Source organism: Onychomys torridus, chromosome 15 (genome assembly GCF_903995425.1).
Source record: "Onychomys torridus chromosome 15, mOncTor1.1, whole genome shotgun sequence".
Classification (NCBI taxonomy): domain Eukaryota; kingdom Metazoa; phylum Chordata; class Mammalia; order Rodentia; family Cricetidae; genus Onychomys; species Onychomys torridus.
The window spans coordinates 16,022,029-16,038,785 of record NC_050457.1 but is presented as its reverse complement, the minus strand read 5'-3'; the positions used below and the strand labels follow the sequence as shown (position 1 = coordinate 16,038,785).

Genomic DNA, 16,757 nt, shown 5'->3' with positions numbered 1-16,757 from the left:
TTCTATATTAGTTATAATCTAGGAAATTCTGCTCACCAGGAACTAAGAATGGTACCTGCAAAGCCAGTATGTGAAGTATTATTTGACCTTTAAGTTAAATCAAACTCTACATGAAATTCAAATATAAATGTAAAATCAACATTCACACATGCACACTCATGAGCACACACACACACAGATTCCTATACAGAATATTGGTGACTCATCCAGGCACCCAGACTCTAACAGCGTGAGCATCTAAAATGTTCTTAGGATTGCTTGAAGGTTCAAAGTTCTGATGATGGTCAACAAAGTTTTAATCATGTTAAATTATGCTTTCATGTTGGGAAGACAAGTTATTCTTATTTATTTGTTATTTAAATTACATGTACAGCACAGTTTCTCTTGAAATTATGTTGAAATGTTTACTATTAGTATTTGAGGGGGAAATAAAACTTAGTCAACTTGATATTTTAAATCTTTATTGATACCATCTTGATAATGATTTACTCTATTTACACGTCCTTCCAAACTGTCCTTACAATGTGAGGTCAAGTACCTTTCACGATATTAAAACTTGTTAAAGGAATTCGGCTACTTACAAACATCAGTACAGTTTTAGTTTCTCAATAAAAAATATTTTCTAATGTAATTAATATTTTCTTCAAAACATTAAATGGAAAGGCCTGCAATTACTTTTTAAAATAAAAGCCACAAATAATTAAATAATTTCTATGTACATTTTAAATTGCGTATATCAAATTACAAAGAAAGGCATCGAGCCACCTCTGGGGCAAAGAAAGAAAGCTGTAGATGACGTCATTAGACTCACACCTTGGATCTTCCAGTTTTACTTAGTCTTTGCTTCAGAACAGCTGCAAGGAAGAATTCTTTGAACACCAGCTTTTGAAGTCATGTAGGTAATATTGTCATTTTTTAAAATATCTTATAATAATGTGTATTTTGTTAAAAGCTATTCATAGACCCTAAAATACTAGATGATCCAAATGTCACACCAGGGACATTATCTTTATATATCTTTATGTGACTGTCTAATAACTACATATCAGAAATAAAGATACTGCTTAGTAATGACCCGGTAATATATTTTATGATTAAGTTTCTACTTGGCTTTTGTAATTTTAGCTAAACTAAACTAATCTATTAATCAGTTTTTTCTTTTTTTTTTTTTTTAATGAAGCAAGCGTTTAATTTCCATTTACGTTCAATCTGAAACTTTTTGCACCCTCCTCTCTGCTGTTTTGGGTGTTTCTTTGGGGCAGACAAGAATAATTGGAAGTCAAGGTGAATCCTTTTTAATTTTTATATTAGCTTGGTATTGGAAACCTATGGATAAGATACCCAAAAATAACATGAGGGATAATTCCATAAGATAACATGGTTGGTGAGTCCGTTTGAAATCAATACACATGCAAAAACAACAGAATTTGGCCTATGGTTTGCTGCTCTGCCCTGCCAGTTTGGGAGGAGGGGTGCGTGGCTGTCAGAGGATAACTTTCGGGCATCAGTCACGCGTGTCCCCTTGTTTGAGGCAGGGTCTCTTCACCTCAGCGTTAGTCTGAGCTTCTGGACATTCTCCTGGCTCCTGGCTCTGCCCTTCAGATCCCCACAGAGAATGCCGGGATTACGGAAACTTGCCCTGCTGGGCATAGTTGTTCCTTGGATTCTGGGAATCCAAACTCAGGTTATCAGTCTTGCACAGCCAATGAGCCATCTCCCCAGCCCCCTCGACTGCCATTTTGGTTCAGATTTAGCAGCCATTATGAACAGTGGTTGCTCATTCTAACTACTTCTTCATGTTTAAAAAGATTTTAATAAGACTTTAGCCTGCCTGAGTCAATACTTTTAAAGAACCTGTTTATCCTTCTCTTGGGGTTTAGCTTTGCTGATTTTCTTCTATGATTTTGGCATCATGGAAAATTAAACAACCTGGTTGACATAAAGTGTTGACAAAATTACTAACTTGAGAACATTTTTTTTTTTTGAGCTGAGGATCGAACCCAGGGCCTTGTGCTTGCTAGGTGAGCGCGCTCTACCACTGAGCTAAATCCCCAACCTGAGAACATGGTTTCTTAATAGAGCATGAAGCCAGTCTGAAATTTTGAAAATCATTTCTGGAATAGGCAACTTTCTTTCTTGGAGGATTTCTGTCTAGATGGAAAACTTGGGCCACATGAAAGCTGATAAATACTGGAGGTTTTAAGAAAAACATCTTTCATTTTGTTGGGATTTCCTCAGAAGCTCTATATTATGGTGTGCTCACAGTAGTACCTAATACAAAATACACTATATTTTGATCTGCCTAGCCGTGATGCACTAGCTAAGACTTAAAAGGATACAGTTAAGATCTCTTCTCTGTTTTTCTGATACAGACGTCTGAACACGATGTGTTTTCTAGTCGTCTCTTAAAAATTTACTAATTGCTTAATTTGCTCTGTCTGCAGTGACTGCCTTCTTAACAACATCTTTTTGCTTTTGAACTCCTTCGGGAAACTAGGAACCGTGGGCACAAGCACTTTTTGGCCACAAGAAAGAAGGCTGCAGATCTTGTTGACACCGACGTCTGTGATAGGAGGGTGAGGATTTACATTTAAGGGTGGCAGAAACCCGGGTCTGCTCTGCAGGAGGCTATGATCAACCGGGAAGGCTCCCGAGCCCCGCCTTTCTAAGACTGCATGATTCCTCCTGCTCAGGGGACCTGGAGGGACAGTCTCCATTAATTCTTTAGACCCTGTTAGCAAGGAAGGAGATGGTGCGAAGATCTTTTTCTTTCCAGCTTTGCCATCTTCTAAGTTTGGAGGGGTAACCCCCTCTGAGAGCTGAGAATCAGAGCTATAGTGATTGGCTCCCGAGTTTCGCTTTTGGACGATGCTTTTTAAAGTGGAGGTAAAGAGAGCTTGGTTGGAGTCTGAGTCCTGGTCAGTGGGAATTTCCGTGCATGGCTGGTTGCCTTCTGGAAACAAAGGATGGTAATTCATTTCATCATACGACATCTTCCGTGAGTTGACCTGGTCAAAGGCTCTGAGCAAGTGCGCCGTGTCTTTCACGTCAATGCTCTGGTGCCTGGTGATGAACCGCTTAGAAAGCGCCAGTGCGCTGGTTTTGTAGGTTATTTCTTCCTCTGGAGTGATATCTTGGAGCTCCTCTTGCAAGGAGGCCACTCTGGCCTGGTGCTTTAGTGATGGGGTACTCTTGATCCAGGCTGAACCAGCCTGGGATAGCTTGGGCCCATTAGCGGTCATCACAGGCTTCCGCTTAGGAGAGTCTGGGTCCCAGGTATTATCACTGCTTCCAGAAAACTCCTTATCTTTAAAGCCAAAAAGTGTCAGGTCCGTCTCTGAAGAATATGAGAGTGGTAACGAGGCTGTTTTGATGTCAATTTCTGAAGGCGTGGCTGGCGGATGGCTCCCATCCATGTCTGCCGGAGGCATGTTGAGGTATTGCTGGGTGGTGTGCCTCCCAGAGGGCGACTTTGCTGTCGTTATGATAATGACCTCTTTTCCTTTAGCCTGGCAAGCACTAAGGAGGACTTTCAGGGTATCTCTGTCTTCTGCATTTATAGCATAAACCAGAGCCGAGTAGCCAGAATGGTCCTGCAGGCTGAGGTCCGCCCCACTCTTGAGGAGCAAGGAAACCACCTCCGGGCCAGCTTTTTCTAAGCATGCGTGCATCAGAGCGCTTTTCCCAGATTTGTCCTGGATGTTGGGGTCGGCGCTGTTCTCCAGAAGGTATTTAACCATCTTGGCTCTCCCGACGCTCTGCTGGTCGATGTGTTTGGTCTTACAAGCAATCATTAAAGGTGTTTCTCCACGGTCATTGCTCTCGTTGATGTAGGCACCGCCTTCTAGCAAAAGTCTCGTGAGGCGCAGCCGGCTCTGATGGACGGCTTTGATCAAGGAATTTCCGTCCGTTGAAACTTCTGTGCCTTCGTCCATCTTCAAAAGTCAGAAATCAATACCTGGTTATCAAAGAAGACGAAGATCAATCAGGCTCGATGTCCAACTTGTATTCATTTAGTCTATTTCTGAAATATGTACGGAAGGGACATAGATGAAATTAAGGGACGCAGGGCAGAATCGTGAATTTGGGCTGGAGAAATGGTTCAGTGGGAAAAAGGGCTGGCTGTGTAAGCAAGAGGACCCGAGTTCTACGCCAGCACCTCAGGAAAAAGCCTGGCATGGCATTAAGGTCAGAGAGAAAGGTAGATTCCAGGATCTCCCTGACCAGCTAGTCCAGCCGCAAAGGTGAGTTTAGTGAGAGAGTCTGTCTCAAGGGTGTAAGACCCTGCCCTAAATTCCACTTGTGAGTTCACTAGTCCAAGAACACGGGTCCGTGCATCCCCCCCCACCCCAATGCATAAACCACACACATCTGAATAAAATAAACCCTAAAGAAAGTGTTTTAACTTGTTAAAGAAACTGGAGAGATGGCTCAGTCATTAAGAGCACTGGCTGCTCTTTCAAAGCGTCCAGGTTCAATTTCCAGCAGCCACCTGGTAACTCAAAACTGTGATACCAGTTTCAGGGGATCTGATACCTTCTTCTGCCCTCCTCAGGCACCCAGCATACAAGTGGTACTCAGACATACAGGCAGGCAAAACATGCATGTACGTATACACATAAAATAAAAACAGTAAAATTAAGAAAAAGAACTTTAAAAGGAGCCACACAGGCTTTATAAACATTTAATGTTTTTCCATTGACACTAAAAATACATGTTTGATTTATTTAGATATCTCAGATTCAGACTCCCTCAATAGATAATTTCATTATGGGGGCAATAATTACCACTTTATATTAGCTAAGAGGAAATTTGTCTTTCGCTTGTGCTTACAATAGAAGACAAAGATCAGATTATATTATAAATGCGATTTGTATAACATGTAGATATAATCTGAACAATTTTTTGAAAAATGTTGTTCCTACTAGTCACTGGCTTTTTCCATTATTTAGAGCATATTTTATTAATTGCTGTAACTAAGCCCGCATAGATAAGACTCTCCCCATTTCATACAGTGGATTATCCTTGAACAACAAAAAGTAGGAACATTTCTAGACCAATATGGCTGTTCATTTCTATGCATTGTCAACCTAGTGTAGTAAACTGACCAATTGTTCCTTTTTCAATTTAAGATTATGACTCCCAGCATGGTGAATCACTCTTGAAATCCTGGTATTTGAGAGGTTTAGGCAGGAAGACCACCATGAGTTTGAGGTCAGCTTGCTCTACATGTTTAAGACCAGTGTGGGAGCCACAGAGTGGGATCCTGTCTCAAAAATAAATAATTAGAACCAAGATTATGGGACCTGAATTTCTGTTTGATAGTAGGACAGGTGGTTAACACACTTGTCTTTTCTAGAAGGAAGAGAGCAGAGAGTGAAGAAGGACAAGACAAAGTAAGCATGGGCAGAAACAAATTCATTATTGACATCTGTGTTCCTGATAGGCACTGGGCAGAGCTGCAGAGATACCAGCCCATCCTGAGGAGCTCATGGAGACTGTGGAAGATGCTGCACAGAGATAGTTACTGTAAGATTCATGAGCTTCAAACACTTTAAGGATTTAGGGACAAAAATGAGCCAGACACTGGAGCTTCTTTTGGAGTCCATGTAAGAATTTAGCAGGTTGAGCTAGAGGTGTAGTTCAGTGGTAGAGCATTTGCTTAGCACATGAAAGGGCCTCAGCTCTGTCCCTAGCATCAATCAATAAATCAACCAATAAATAAACAAACAAACAAAACAAGGGGCCCGAAGAGAAGGCTTAATAGGTAAAGTTGCTTGTTGTACAAGCTGGAAGACCTGGGTTGGATCCCAAGAACCTACGTACAGGGAGAAAGAGAGAATCAACTCTAGAAAGTTGTCTTCCGGCCTCCATATATGCATCATGGGATGTATCTACCATATATCACACACACAATAATAATAAACACTTTTTAAATTAGCATTAAATTTTTTAAAAAGAGACTTCTGCAGGCCAACAGAGGAAGGCTGAAGCCTGAACTCCAATTCTCTGTGATGAGACTCTGTTTACATTGGCAGAACCCAACTCCGGCACTACCGCAGCAGATGGCCAGGGTTAGGGCTTACGTGGCAAAATGCTCATAACTCATTTTGCTCCCTCCTGAAATCTCCCAAAACTAACTAGTTTTTCAAAAGACATACACTCACAAAGCCAGAGAGAAAACAAGAGCACTGTGGAAGCCCTAAAGCAGAGGAGCCAGGCTGAGAAAGCTAAGAACTAACCCCATGCACAACAAAGAATCTTTAAAGCAGGGAGCTTTAGAATTGGGATTTCCAAATTAGGAGGGGCAGGTCAAAAGATGTTAGAGAGCAGGCAAAGCCTTCACTGCTCAGGTGGGTCCTACCTCGGCCAGCAGCAGAAAGCCTATCACATACCCTGAGTCTGAGACTCCATCCCATGACGTCAAGCCCGCCTCCACCGAGATCCCTGATTGATGCTGCTGGCATGTGAAAGCTTGGGAAATGTGGACAGTGGGTGGTCCTTCCAACTCCAGACCACCAGTGATAGACCAGTGCCCTGCCTCCACCCTGGGGCCATCCAGAGTTCTGTTCTCTGACAACGGTAAAGCAGAGGGTCTTTGGACTGACAATAAGTAAGTGATTTTTAGTGGCCACTGTTTGAAAAGAGCTGAAGTCTATCCCACCCTCCTGAGCAGCTGCAGAGAGATGGTCAGCAACACCTGACCCCTCAGAAGAAAGCTGCTCAGGTCTTTATTCAACAGCTGGGCCTGCCTGAGCGAATACCACAGGACTTCACATGCCCCCAGAGCATTCCACAGTGAGGCTCCCAGGGGACAAGTGTTACCCCTATGCTCTGGGTCCTTTAGTCAAGAGCCAATAGTTTAAATAAAAACCGAAAAGCAAATGAAAAGTCTTCCTGCATTAAAGACAGAGGCCAGGACAAACAGAGAAAGGTAAACGGGAGGAAAAGAGAGTAGTCAGGAAAACAAAAACTTCAAAAACTCAGTATCCTCGAAGGAGTAAGAGTCGTCGTATGTGTGAGGTAAGAGTCTGCGAACGGTATTCGGAGACCATGAAATCTCAAAAGAACATGAGAGAAGCCTGCAGAAGTCAATAGAAGGGGGCTGGAGAGATGGCTCTGCAGTTAAGACCACTGACTGCTCTTCCAGAGGACCCGGGTTCAATTCTCAGAACCTGCATGGTAGCTCACAACTGTCTGTAACTCTAAGATCTGACACTCTCACAGACATATGTGCAGGTGGAGCACCAATGCACATAAAAACAAACGAAAAAAAGGCAATAGAAAATGTGGATGGCAGTGATGATGAGACCCTCCAACACAGTGGATTTTGTGAAAAGAAAAGAAAAGAAAAGAAAGGAAAAGAAAAGAAAAGGAAAGGGTTGGGCTTCATGGCACCTGCCTGTGATCCCAGCACTTGGCAAGTGGAAGCAAGAGGGCCAGAAGTTCAAGGACAGCCTCGCTGAGAGACCTTGTCTCACAAAACAAACAAACAACAACAACAACAGGAAAAGAAAGAAAATACAACCAGAGATCCGAGTCCAGGAACTCCAACATCCAAATAATATTTCGACCAAGAAAAAGTGGTAGAGTAGTGTCCTGCTTAGCCTCAACTGTCCACTTGACAGCCTGGAGTCCCCTGAGAAGAAAGACTTGATTTAGGAGCTGCCTAGGTCAATCTGCCCTGTGGGCATGCCTCTGGGCAAATGTCTTGATTAGCAACCGATGAAGAAGGCCTCAGTGTGCTGTGGACCTTACCATTGCTAAGCAGATGGTCCTGGGATGTATGAGAAAGCTAGCCTACAGCGAACCTGTGAGCAAGCCAGAGAACAAGCCAGCAGGCAATTCCTCCATACTTACTGCCGTGAGTCCCTGCCCTGTCTTCCCTCAATGACTGACTGTGAGCTGGAATTGCGAGCCAAACAAAGCCTCTCCAACCCAACTTGCTTTTGGTAGGAATATTTTATCACAGCGCCAGCAAGGAAACTATATCAAAAGGGGAGCACAAGAAGAAATCATCATCTAAAGTGGGGGGAAGGGATAAAGACTTATCAAATCAAAAAGACCTAATCGGAGCATTGCATTGTGAACAAAACAGTGCATACCCATACACGTGACTGTGAACTTCCGGAGGACAAACTAGAGGATTCTACAGTCTCGATGGCAGGGGAAGGGAAGGGGCCCTTGGGTGTGGGGATAGGTTACATCCCAAGAGATCAAACTTGAATTTAGATCCAGGTACAATAGCAAATGAGACCCAATGCAGAAGTGTCTTTAAATATCCGAAGGAGAAATGACCCTCTGCTTAGAATTCTATATTTAGCCAAACCTCCAGGCAAGAATTGGGACATAACTCTCAAGGATTAACCGAAGGAAAGAATCTACCAAGATGAAATGGTAAACAAGAAAAACAGCGCTCGTAGAATACAGACGCTGAAGACCATGGAAGAGAGGCACCGCAAGTCCCCAGAAAATGCTGGAGGGGCCTGCCAGGTGGGTGGGTGTGCACAGGCATCCTCGGTGCGGTCACCCTACCATGCTCCATCTGTGAACCGAAGCAGCCTGGCTTCGGTTCTTGTCTCTGTTTGCTGTGTCCTGGCACTTACGTCCCCTCCTGTCCTGACTCTGTGGCTCTGCTCTTCACTCAGCTCTGACGTAGTCCTAGGGCTAAGTCCTGGTGGGCTTGATGAGGGGGAGGGCTGAAAAACCCCAGTCAGTCACTGCGCTGCACCATGTCTAGGCTAGAGACCATGTTGTGATGAGCCCCATGGATCCTAGGACTCATTCCTGACCCTGCCCAGGGGTTCCTGTAAGCAGTCACCAGGCGGCTTATCTTCTGAGATTCACCACCTACAGTCAACTAATCACCCTTACTCCGTCTAGAGTTGTGCTTGCTGACTAGTTAGTTATGTTTTCTTAGCAGTCAGTGGGACAACCGTGAAAGGTATGACTAGCATCCAAAGGGAAAGTGGCTATTGGTAGAGGAGGGGAAACTGTGTGATCCGGGAGAGTGACCAGGAGACCTCTAAAGTCCCAGGGATGCTTTTTCCATTTTCTAGCTTGGGTGCTGCATTTAGAGGCCTCTGTCGTTCTTTAAACAGTACATTTCCACACGCTCTTCCATACAGCACCACTCAGCATTATAGGAGCCTGGAGATCGGAAAGGTCAGCATATACGAAGGTAGGTCATACGAGGCCTTCCTGGCACAACTCAGTTCAGTTCTCATGGCATTATTAATAGTATTTGTTGCCGAGTGTTCCATTGGCATTGCCATGAATAAGCTCATAAAAGGCAGGACTCCAAACCCAGCTGCCTCCATTTTGACATCATTCATGATACACAGCTAAGCACTCAGGGAGGAAAGGAAATGCTTTGGTTTTATGCCCCTATCATTACAGTCTATAAAAGCTATTCTACCACCAAAACATACCTGAAGCTTGGGATGCAGGACTTAGGGTGGCAGTGTGGGTCCCAATTCGCAGGTCTATTCTGGAAGCAAAGCATTTGAAAGTTCACATGAGAACACCAAAGAAACCACTTCTTTGCAGTTTTCAAATACAAATGGGTTTACTATGCAAAGAAACTAGGAGGCATTGGAACATAATACCAAATACAGAAACCACTTAGTAACTCCAAGCAAAGAAATGATACAGTAGCAACCACAAAAAAAAAAAAAGTTAAAAAAAAATCCTTAAATCAAAGTCATGTTTGAGAGACACTGAAATAAGAACAAGTTACCATGTTCTGACTTTTTTTTTCCAGACAAGGTCTCACTATGTAGATTTGGCTGTCCTGGAACTCACTATGTATACTGTGTAGACCAGGCTGGGCCTCGAACTCACAGAGTGCTGGGATTCAAGGTATGCACCACCATGCCTTGCTTTGACTTTCAATATTACACTTTCCTATGGGTTCTAGAATTAGGAGTCTTATCTGGTTACTCTCATTCTTAAGAACCTTTAAGTGTGGAAAGATGGAAAGACTTTAGGTTACTTTCACACACAAACATACACACACACACACACACACACACACACACACACCCCTCATGTAAAGCCCTTCTCTACAACATTAACCCTAAGCACTTATCAGGAGTCTCCAAGAGAGGGAACTGGTAACAAACTGGAGGCTGGGATGTCCGAGAGGGGCAGTGGCCTCTTCTCCATCCTACAGAAACGGGGATGTTGTGAACTGCAGGGAAGTTGAGTACTAACTGGCTGCCTCCTGTATTTGTTATGTAGATAATGTCAAGCCTTCTCTCCTGAGGCCTGGAGAATTATCTAGCAAAAAAGAGTTCAGGAGGCCTACCTTTCTCTGGAATGAATTCTGTCTTTACATCATTGTTATGTGTGGACGTAGGCACATGCTCACTGATGTCGGGGTATGCCTGTGTGTAGCCCGAAGTCAATCTCCAGTGTCCTTCAGGAGCTCCCCACCTTGTTATTTGAGATAAGGTCTCTCACCAGGACCCAAGGGTCTCCGTTAAGGCTGTTTGGCTGGCTAGGCAGCTCATGGATCTGGCTGACTCTGCTTCCCCAGTGCTGGGATTACAAGTGTGCACCACTTACGTGGAGGCTGGAGACCAAACTCAGGTCCTCAAATTCACATGGCAAGTACTTAACTGACCGAGCTAGCTCCCCAGCCCTTGAAATTATGCCAGGTTGTTCAGGCCCTGGCCTGAATGCCTGGGCTCCAGCAGTCTTTCTGCCTCAGTTTCCAGAGTGTGTACACCGTAGATCTGTGCTTCCGTATGCTATAATGGCTTCTGAGTTCGCTCACATTTTAATGGTGGGGCCATTCTCAGACTGTTGAAACTTCAACTTTTTAAGAATAAGATTGTCCGATAATTCATTCCCGAGAGGTTCTGACAAGGCTGCCAGCACCTCATTTTGTAGTCAGTGCTTTAGTTAAACAGCCCTGTCTTTAGGCCTTCACCCTCTTTCAGGGAGTTCTTTCATCTTGCCAGATCAAGCCGTAATGCACAAGTGCTGACATGTGAATCTGATTTGCTCTTCTCTGGGCGTTTGATGGAGACCACTTCTCTTGCCTAGAATGATCTGTCCTCCTGTGGGAGGAAACCCACCCTGCAGGGCTAACACCATGTGGACGGTCAGTCAGCCCCTTTGCGAGTCTCCTTTCCTGACCCTCCCCCGGTATCATTTGGCTTCCATGCAAGTCACAGTTCAGAGCAGATTCAGAGTCAGGCAGATGCAGAATGGGATCCTAATTTTCCCACGTGAGCTGTAAGCCCTAGGCAAGCCTTGGCTTCTTGGGGGTGTTGACTTCATCCATCTGTTGTTGCGGAACATTGCTTTATACTGTGTGAAGACTTGTCACTGTGATAGGTCTAATAAAGAGCTGAATGGTCCTCAGCTAGGCAGGAAGAGGTTAGGCGGGACTTCTGGGGGCAGAGAGGACTTGGAGAGGAAGAAAGGCAGGGTCATGGGCCCGATGCAGAGGAAACAGGACATGCAGAGGTAAAAGCCGTGAGTCATGTGGCAGCATGAAGGTGGGTGGAAACGGGTTAATTTAAGTTCTAAGAGCTAGTTAGGAACAAGCCTAAGCTAAAGCCGAGCTTTCATAGTTAATAAGAAGTCTCTCTGCGTCATTATTTGGAGCTGGCTGGCAGGACAGAGAAAAAACGATGACCGTGTGTGGAATGACAGTCATCATATTTATGCTGTGTGGACATGGACCTGGAAGGCAGCAGGGGGTTCTCCTACTTAGCCTTCTACTTGACTCATTCTTCTTTTCAAGGAATTGATCTCAGATTTGAGCCTCTTTTTAGCACATACCAAATCCAAAGCTTTTTAAAATGGCAGAGATGGGGGGAGATGGCTTGGTGGATAAAGCACTTACTTTGTGAGCATGAGGACCTGAGTTTGACTTCCAGAACCCATGCTAAAAGAAATGGGGACATGATGGCGCATGCCTGTAGCTTCAGCACTCGAGAAGCAGAAATAGATAGGTCCCTGGGCCTCCCTGACCAGTCAGCCAAGCCCACCTGGTGTTGAGTTCCCAATTAGAGAAAGACTCTTTCCAAAAAAAAAAATGGTAAAGGCTAGGAAGATGTCTTAGTCCATAAAGCACTTACCATGCAAGTGTGAGGACCAGAGTTTAGATCCCCAGCACCCACATAAATGTAGGGTAGATATGGTGCCAGCTGTAATTCCAGCACATGGAAAGTGAGGACAGGAGACCCCCAGCCCCCTCCCGGAGCATGCTGGGTAGCTAAACTAGCTAAATCAGTGAGCTCTAAGTTCAGTGAGAGCCTCCATTAAAAAGAAAGGTGGCAAGCAGCTGAGGAAGACATCCAGCCTCAACTCTGGCCAACACACACACACACACACACACACACACACACACACACACACACCATGCACACATGCCACAAAACAGACAGTGCCTGAGAAATGAAACAAGGTTGTCCTTGGACTATTGTAAATGACATTTTTACTTCGTCAGTAATGTTTCATCGGATTGAGTGGAATCTAGTAAGGACTTACTAGATTTTCCTTATGGGTCCTTCCATTATTAGGTCTTAATTATTAAATAGTTGTGTAAACCCCTTTTCTATTTTATTTCTTTTTAAATTTTCATTTTATGTGTATGAATGTTTGTCTGCATGTATGTCTATGCTGGTTCTCTCAGACACCAGAACTCAGGTTCCCTGGCCCTAGAGTCACAGGTGGTTGTGAGGGGCTATGTGGGTTATGTGAATCAAATCTGGGACCTTTGGAAGAGCAGCTGGTGCCCTTAACTACTGAGCCATCGCTCCAGCCCAACTCCTTGTTAAAACTAGAAGTCTGTAACTCTAGTTAGAATGCATCACTGTGTACTTGCTGCATTCTTTCACTACCTTTCTCTGCTGGTAAGCTTCCACTCAAAATGTATTTACCTTTTTTTTTTTTAAGGCCAAAAGGTATACACTCCCAAGAATAAAGACAACTGGAGGAAACTTATTATCAAGTGAAAAAAATTGAAATAAGCTTTGCAAAGAGAGAGGACCTGGCAGAGTGACGGAAGCTGTCATGTGAAGAGCCACTGGTATATATGACCCTTGAACTATAGGTCCTGGTAGTCCCAGGTATCACACAAATTGTCAGTGAGGCAAAGGGCAAAGAACAAGGTAGTTTGAAAGTCTGTGGACAGAGCACCTGGGCTTCCAGATGCTGCCCCCACCTCCAGCAGCTGACGAGCAGTTTCTGGGGCAAGAAACCCAAAACTGACCATCTGAACAAATAGATCAGAAAGACCCCAGATAATGGAGCAGCAGGTAGTGAGAACAGAGGGGGTCTGCAGGCTGAATGCTGGGGTCCCCAGCGATGCAAGGCAGAGGCAAAGCATGACATTTTAGAATCAGGAGCCCTTGGGGAAAAATATCTGTGGGTAAATGGAGCAATTCAAACCATCACTGCACTCACCATCCCAGACACCCACTCCGAATGGAAATAGAAAGTTACCTGAAAACATTATTCCTAGTTTCATACTTGAATTTTGTCTCTTCTCTCCCTGGGCGAGCTTTCCGTCAGCCAGCTGTCAGCGCCTACCGAAGGAAATCAAAGCTATTCAGAGGCACATAAACACTGACAATTTGTTGCCTGCATCTCTCCCATTTGGAGTCGAGTCTTTTAATTCCTTGTTTAGAAATCCCTACACTGTTCGGTTTATCACATTTCACCGACTACGAGTTTGTAAATGAGCCTGGAATGGATCCCACGCACAGCAACCTAGCTCGAGTCTGTTTGTGGGCAAGCCCACCACACAAGGACTGCTAGCGTTGGTGGGGCCTTGGTGATCATCTGGTCCAGGCCACGTTTTCGTTCCAGAGAGAAGGAAAGGTGATGGCAACCTCTCAAGGTCAATTCCTATTATCTGCCTGCCCTGAGTTACATACCAGCTTCTGTGTACTCAATATCTCCCTGATTCTTAGATGACAGGCTTCCCAAGGCAGAGCCCAGTTTGGGGTACCTGATCTGTAGGGTATCCAACATGCTGAAAGCCTGGCATGCTTGGAAAGCCATCTTGGAGATGATTCCTCTTGTCACCTTTGACCTCGCACCACCCCAGCTTTCTGTTCATTATGCTTCCTCTTATAAATCAGTTGTCTGGCTATGGAGCTGTAAAGTGGGCATATGACTCTAAAGCTCAAAATGGTCCTTCTTTCCATTGTCCTAGCTCCTGTCCTGATGTGGAAGAGGTGGCAGTGAACCTGGGCTCTCAAAGTTACCAGTTTTGTGGGTATTGTTCCTAAGGTGTGTGTATGGGGGTGGGGGGTGGGGGTGGTGTCAATATCTACATTACAGAAGATGATTGTGGGGACTTTGAAATTCGGAAAGCATTTACAGCTTTGTAATTTAGTAAGGACTAGGTTCCAAATACGCATCACCCAATATAGGTCCTGCATATGTGAGACCCCTGGTCTGGTTCGACCTGTCAAGGAGAGGCCAAGTTTCATAGACCAGTGGCATCTCCATCTTTTCTTAGTCCCAGAATCATGTGAGCTTTTTAAAAACATTCCTCATTCTTGTTTGTTTCCTGATTGCTTCCAAATCCTGCATCTGCTCACACAGGGATGCCTCCATCATCATCCCCAAGAGGATTGACAATCAATTTTCTTGCGGAAGTGAAGGGCAGAGGTGCTGCTACAGCCCAAAGGGGGAATAGGGAGCCCACAGGTTCTAGAGAAGAGTGCAAACCCCGAGTTAGAGCCATCTAGGACTGGAGGCTTGCAGCCTTTCCTTTCCTTTTTTAAAAGACCCAACCAGGTCTTAAAAAAAAATCACAGTCCTGATGGGCAGTCCAAGGCCAGGCAGTGATTGGAACAAGGCCAGCCAGAGGTCATAAGCAAAATGTATCTCTTCCCAGGAAGGAGAGAGTCGGAGCCAAGCAAAGGGTGCAGTAACTGGCCAGGAAAAGTCGGCTTCCTTGGTCTCCAGGCTTCTAAGAAATATTCAGAAACTGACCAAGGGAAGGAGTTAGTTGATAAGGTTTGTTTCCCTCACAAAGCTACAAAGCTAGGGTGTCTTTTAGTTACCTAAGAGCCGCTCCTCGGGCTCTGGGGCTAGACCCCAACTTCTCTCAGAAGATTCCCTTCCTCCGTAGAGACAGAGACGGGGGATGGGGTAGGGATGGGGGTAGAAATGGCAAACCTGCCCCTCCAAAGTGTCTGGGAAGCAGCGAGGTACCAAGATGACTGGAGGTCCAGGCTGTTGAGTATGCAGGTGGCGTCTCCAAGGTCCCTGCCTGGTTTCCTCAGATTTTCCCCAGTTCGGGAGGGAGCAAGTCCAAGGTGCTGTCGGAGAAGGGCAAAGGAAGGTGACTGGGGCGACAGCGCTGGGGCGCGGATGGGGGCGGGGTGCTCATCTCGTCGCCTCCACTCCAAGCCAGGGCAGGCAACTGTCCGCGAAAAGGACTTGGGCCAGGAGACCCTAGGCAGGGGTCCCCGCGCAGCCCCGCCAGTCTAGCACCCCGCCCTCGCCGGGGAGATGGCGTGTCAGAGCGGGCAGCACTGGTCCTCCGCCCGGGCAGGCGCCGCTCTGCAACCCGCTCTCCGCTGAGGGGGGTCTGGATGCCGGGTGCCAAGGCTGTGCACGCCCGGGAGCCACGCGGACGGGACTGCCCATCCAGCGACCCTGGTTTCTGCAGCCCGAGGTTGCAATCGGCTGCGCGGCCCCAGCCCCGCGCTCCTCACCTCCGCTGCCCAGCGGCCACGGGCACCTGCGGCCACGCGCTCCAGCCGGACCCCGCGACCCGCGCGCTCCACCGGCCGAGCGCGCGCCGCTCCCGCCGCGGGGCCGCCACCCCGCAGCCCTGGGCCCCGGGTCGCTCCGCCCGCGCCGCGAGGCCCGAAGACGGCGGAATCCGCAGCCCCGCGGGGTCCGGGAGCGAGCCGCCAACCGGAGCTGGGGACCCGCGGGGACCCGGAGGCGCGCGGCTTGGGCGCGGGCGAGCCGGAGGCTCCCGGGAGGCCCCTGAAGCCAGCTAGCCCTCGGTGGCCCGCGATGGTCGGCGGTAGCAGGGGCTCGGTCCCCGCCCCGGCAGCTGCGGTGCCAGATGCGCGGCAGGTACCGGTTCCCGGGGCGCACCGAGGCCACGCGGCCTCGCGACCCTCAGTGCCCTCCTCTCGCAGCCGCCACCGCATCCCAAAGTTTCCCCAAGTGCAGCGGGCGGACTGACCTGGGACGCGCTGTCGGATCCGCAGTGGTCCTTCACCTGGCCGCTCGGCTCCCGTCCCGACGCGCCGTCCGAGCTGGGGGGTGGGGGGGAGACTGTCTACGATTGGGCGGCTACTTTGATCTCGGTCCCCAGTCGGTGCCACCGGGGCCCCCGCCCCTGCTCTGCAGACACAGGCGGGCCACGAAGCTCTGGAGCGGGAGCCGCGAGGCGCGCACCTCGCCAGACGCGGGGCTGGCGCTTCCGCTGGGAGTGACGCGCCCGCGCTCCGCCGCGCTGCAGGTGGGGGCGGCGGGCCAGTCCAGGCCCCGGGGGCCAGAAGATGCTCTCCGAGGCTCCGCCTTCGCGCCTAAGCCCCGCCCCGTCTCCCCTCCAGGCTGCTGAGCGTAGACAGCTGTCACTGGCGGGAGGGGCAGAAGCACAGTGTGGCCCGATGAAGATGGCCCTGGGTGCCCCTGGTCCGGGTCTGCGTCCACGTTCCCTCCCATCTCGTATCCATCCTGTTGGTCTTGAGACTCAGCTTTCGCGGGTCCCTCTCCTCGCTCCGTTCTCCCACTTCAGGTAAAGCCAGAGCCTCACT

The 16,757-nt window shown here is 47.3% G+C and overlaps 1 protein-coding gene across 3 annotated transcripts; it reads right to left on the bottom strand.

Annotated features, from left to right (window-relative positions):
• Positions 1–2,011: 2,011 nt before the first annotated feature.
• Ankrd34b (ankyrin repeat domain 34B) lies at positions 2,012–16,497 on the bottom strand. Of its 3 annotated transcripts, none has more exons than XM_036207315.1 (5): positions 16,181–16,497; positions 15,154–15,296; positions 13,465–13,547; positions 9,432–9,490; positions 2,012–3,958 (listed from the first exon to the last, which is right to left on the bottom strand). In XM_036207315.1, exon 5 carries the CDS (start codon positions 3,933–3,935, stop codon positions 2,406–2,408), a length of 1,530 nt encoding a protein of 509 aa, XP_036063208.1. In that variant the 5' UTR covers positions 3,936–3,958; positions 9,432–9,490; positions 13,465–13,547; positions 15,154–15,296; positions 16,181–16,497; the 3' UTR covers positions 2,012–2,405. The 3 variants fall into 3 exon arrangements, with proteins under 3 accessions (XP_036063208.1, XP_036063209.1, XP_036063210.1); XM_036207316.1 differs by having other exon boundaries at positions 15,190–15,296; XM_036207317.1 differs by lacking the exons at positions 15,154–15,296; positions 16,181–16,497 and adding an exon at positions 15,039–15,139.
• Between the last annotated feature and the right edge of the window lie 260 nt (positions 16,498–16,757).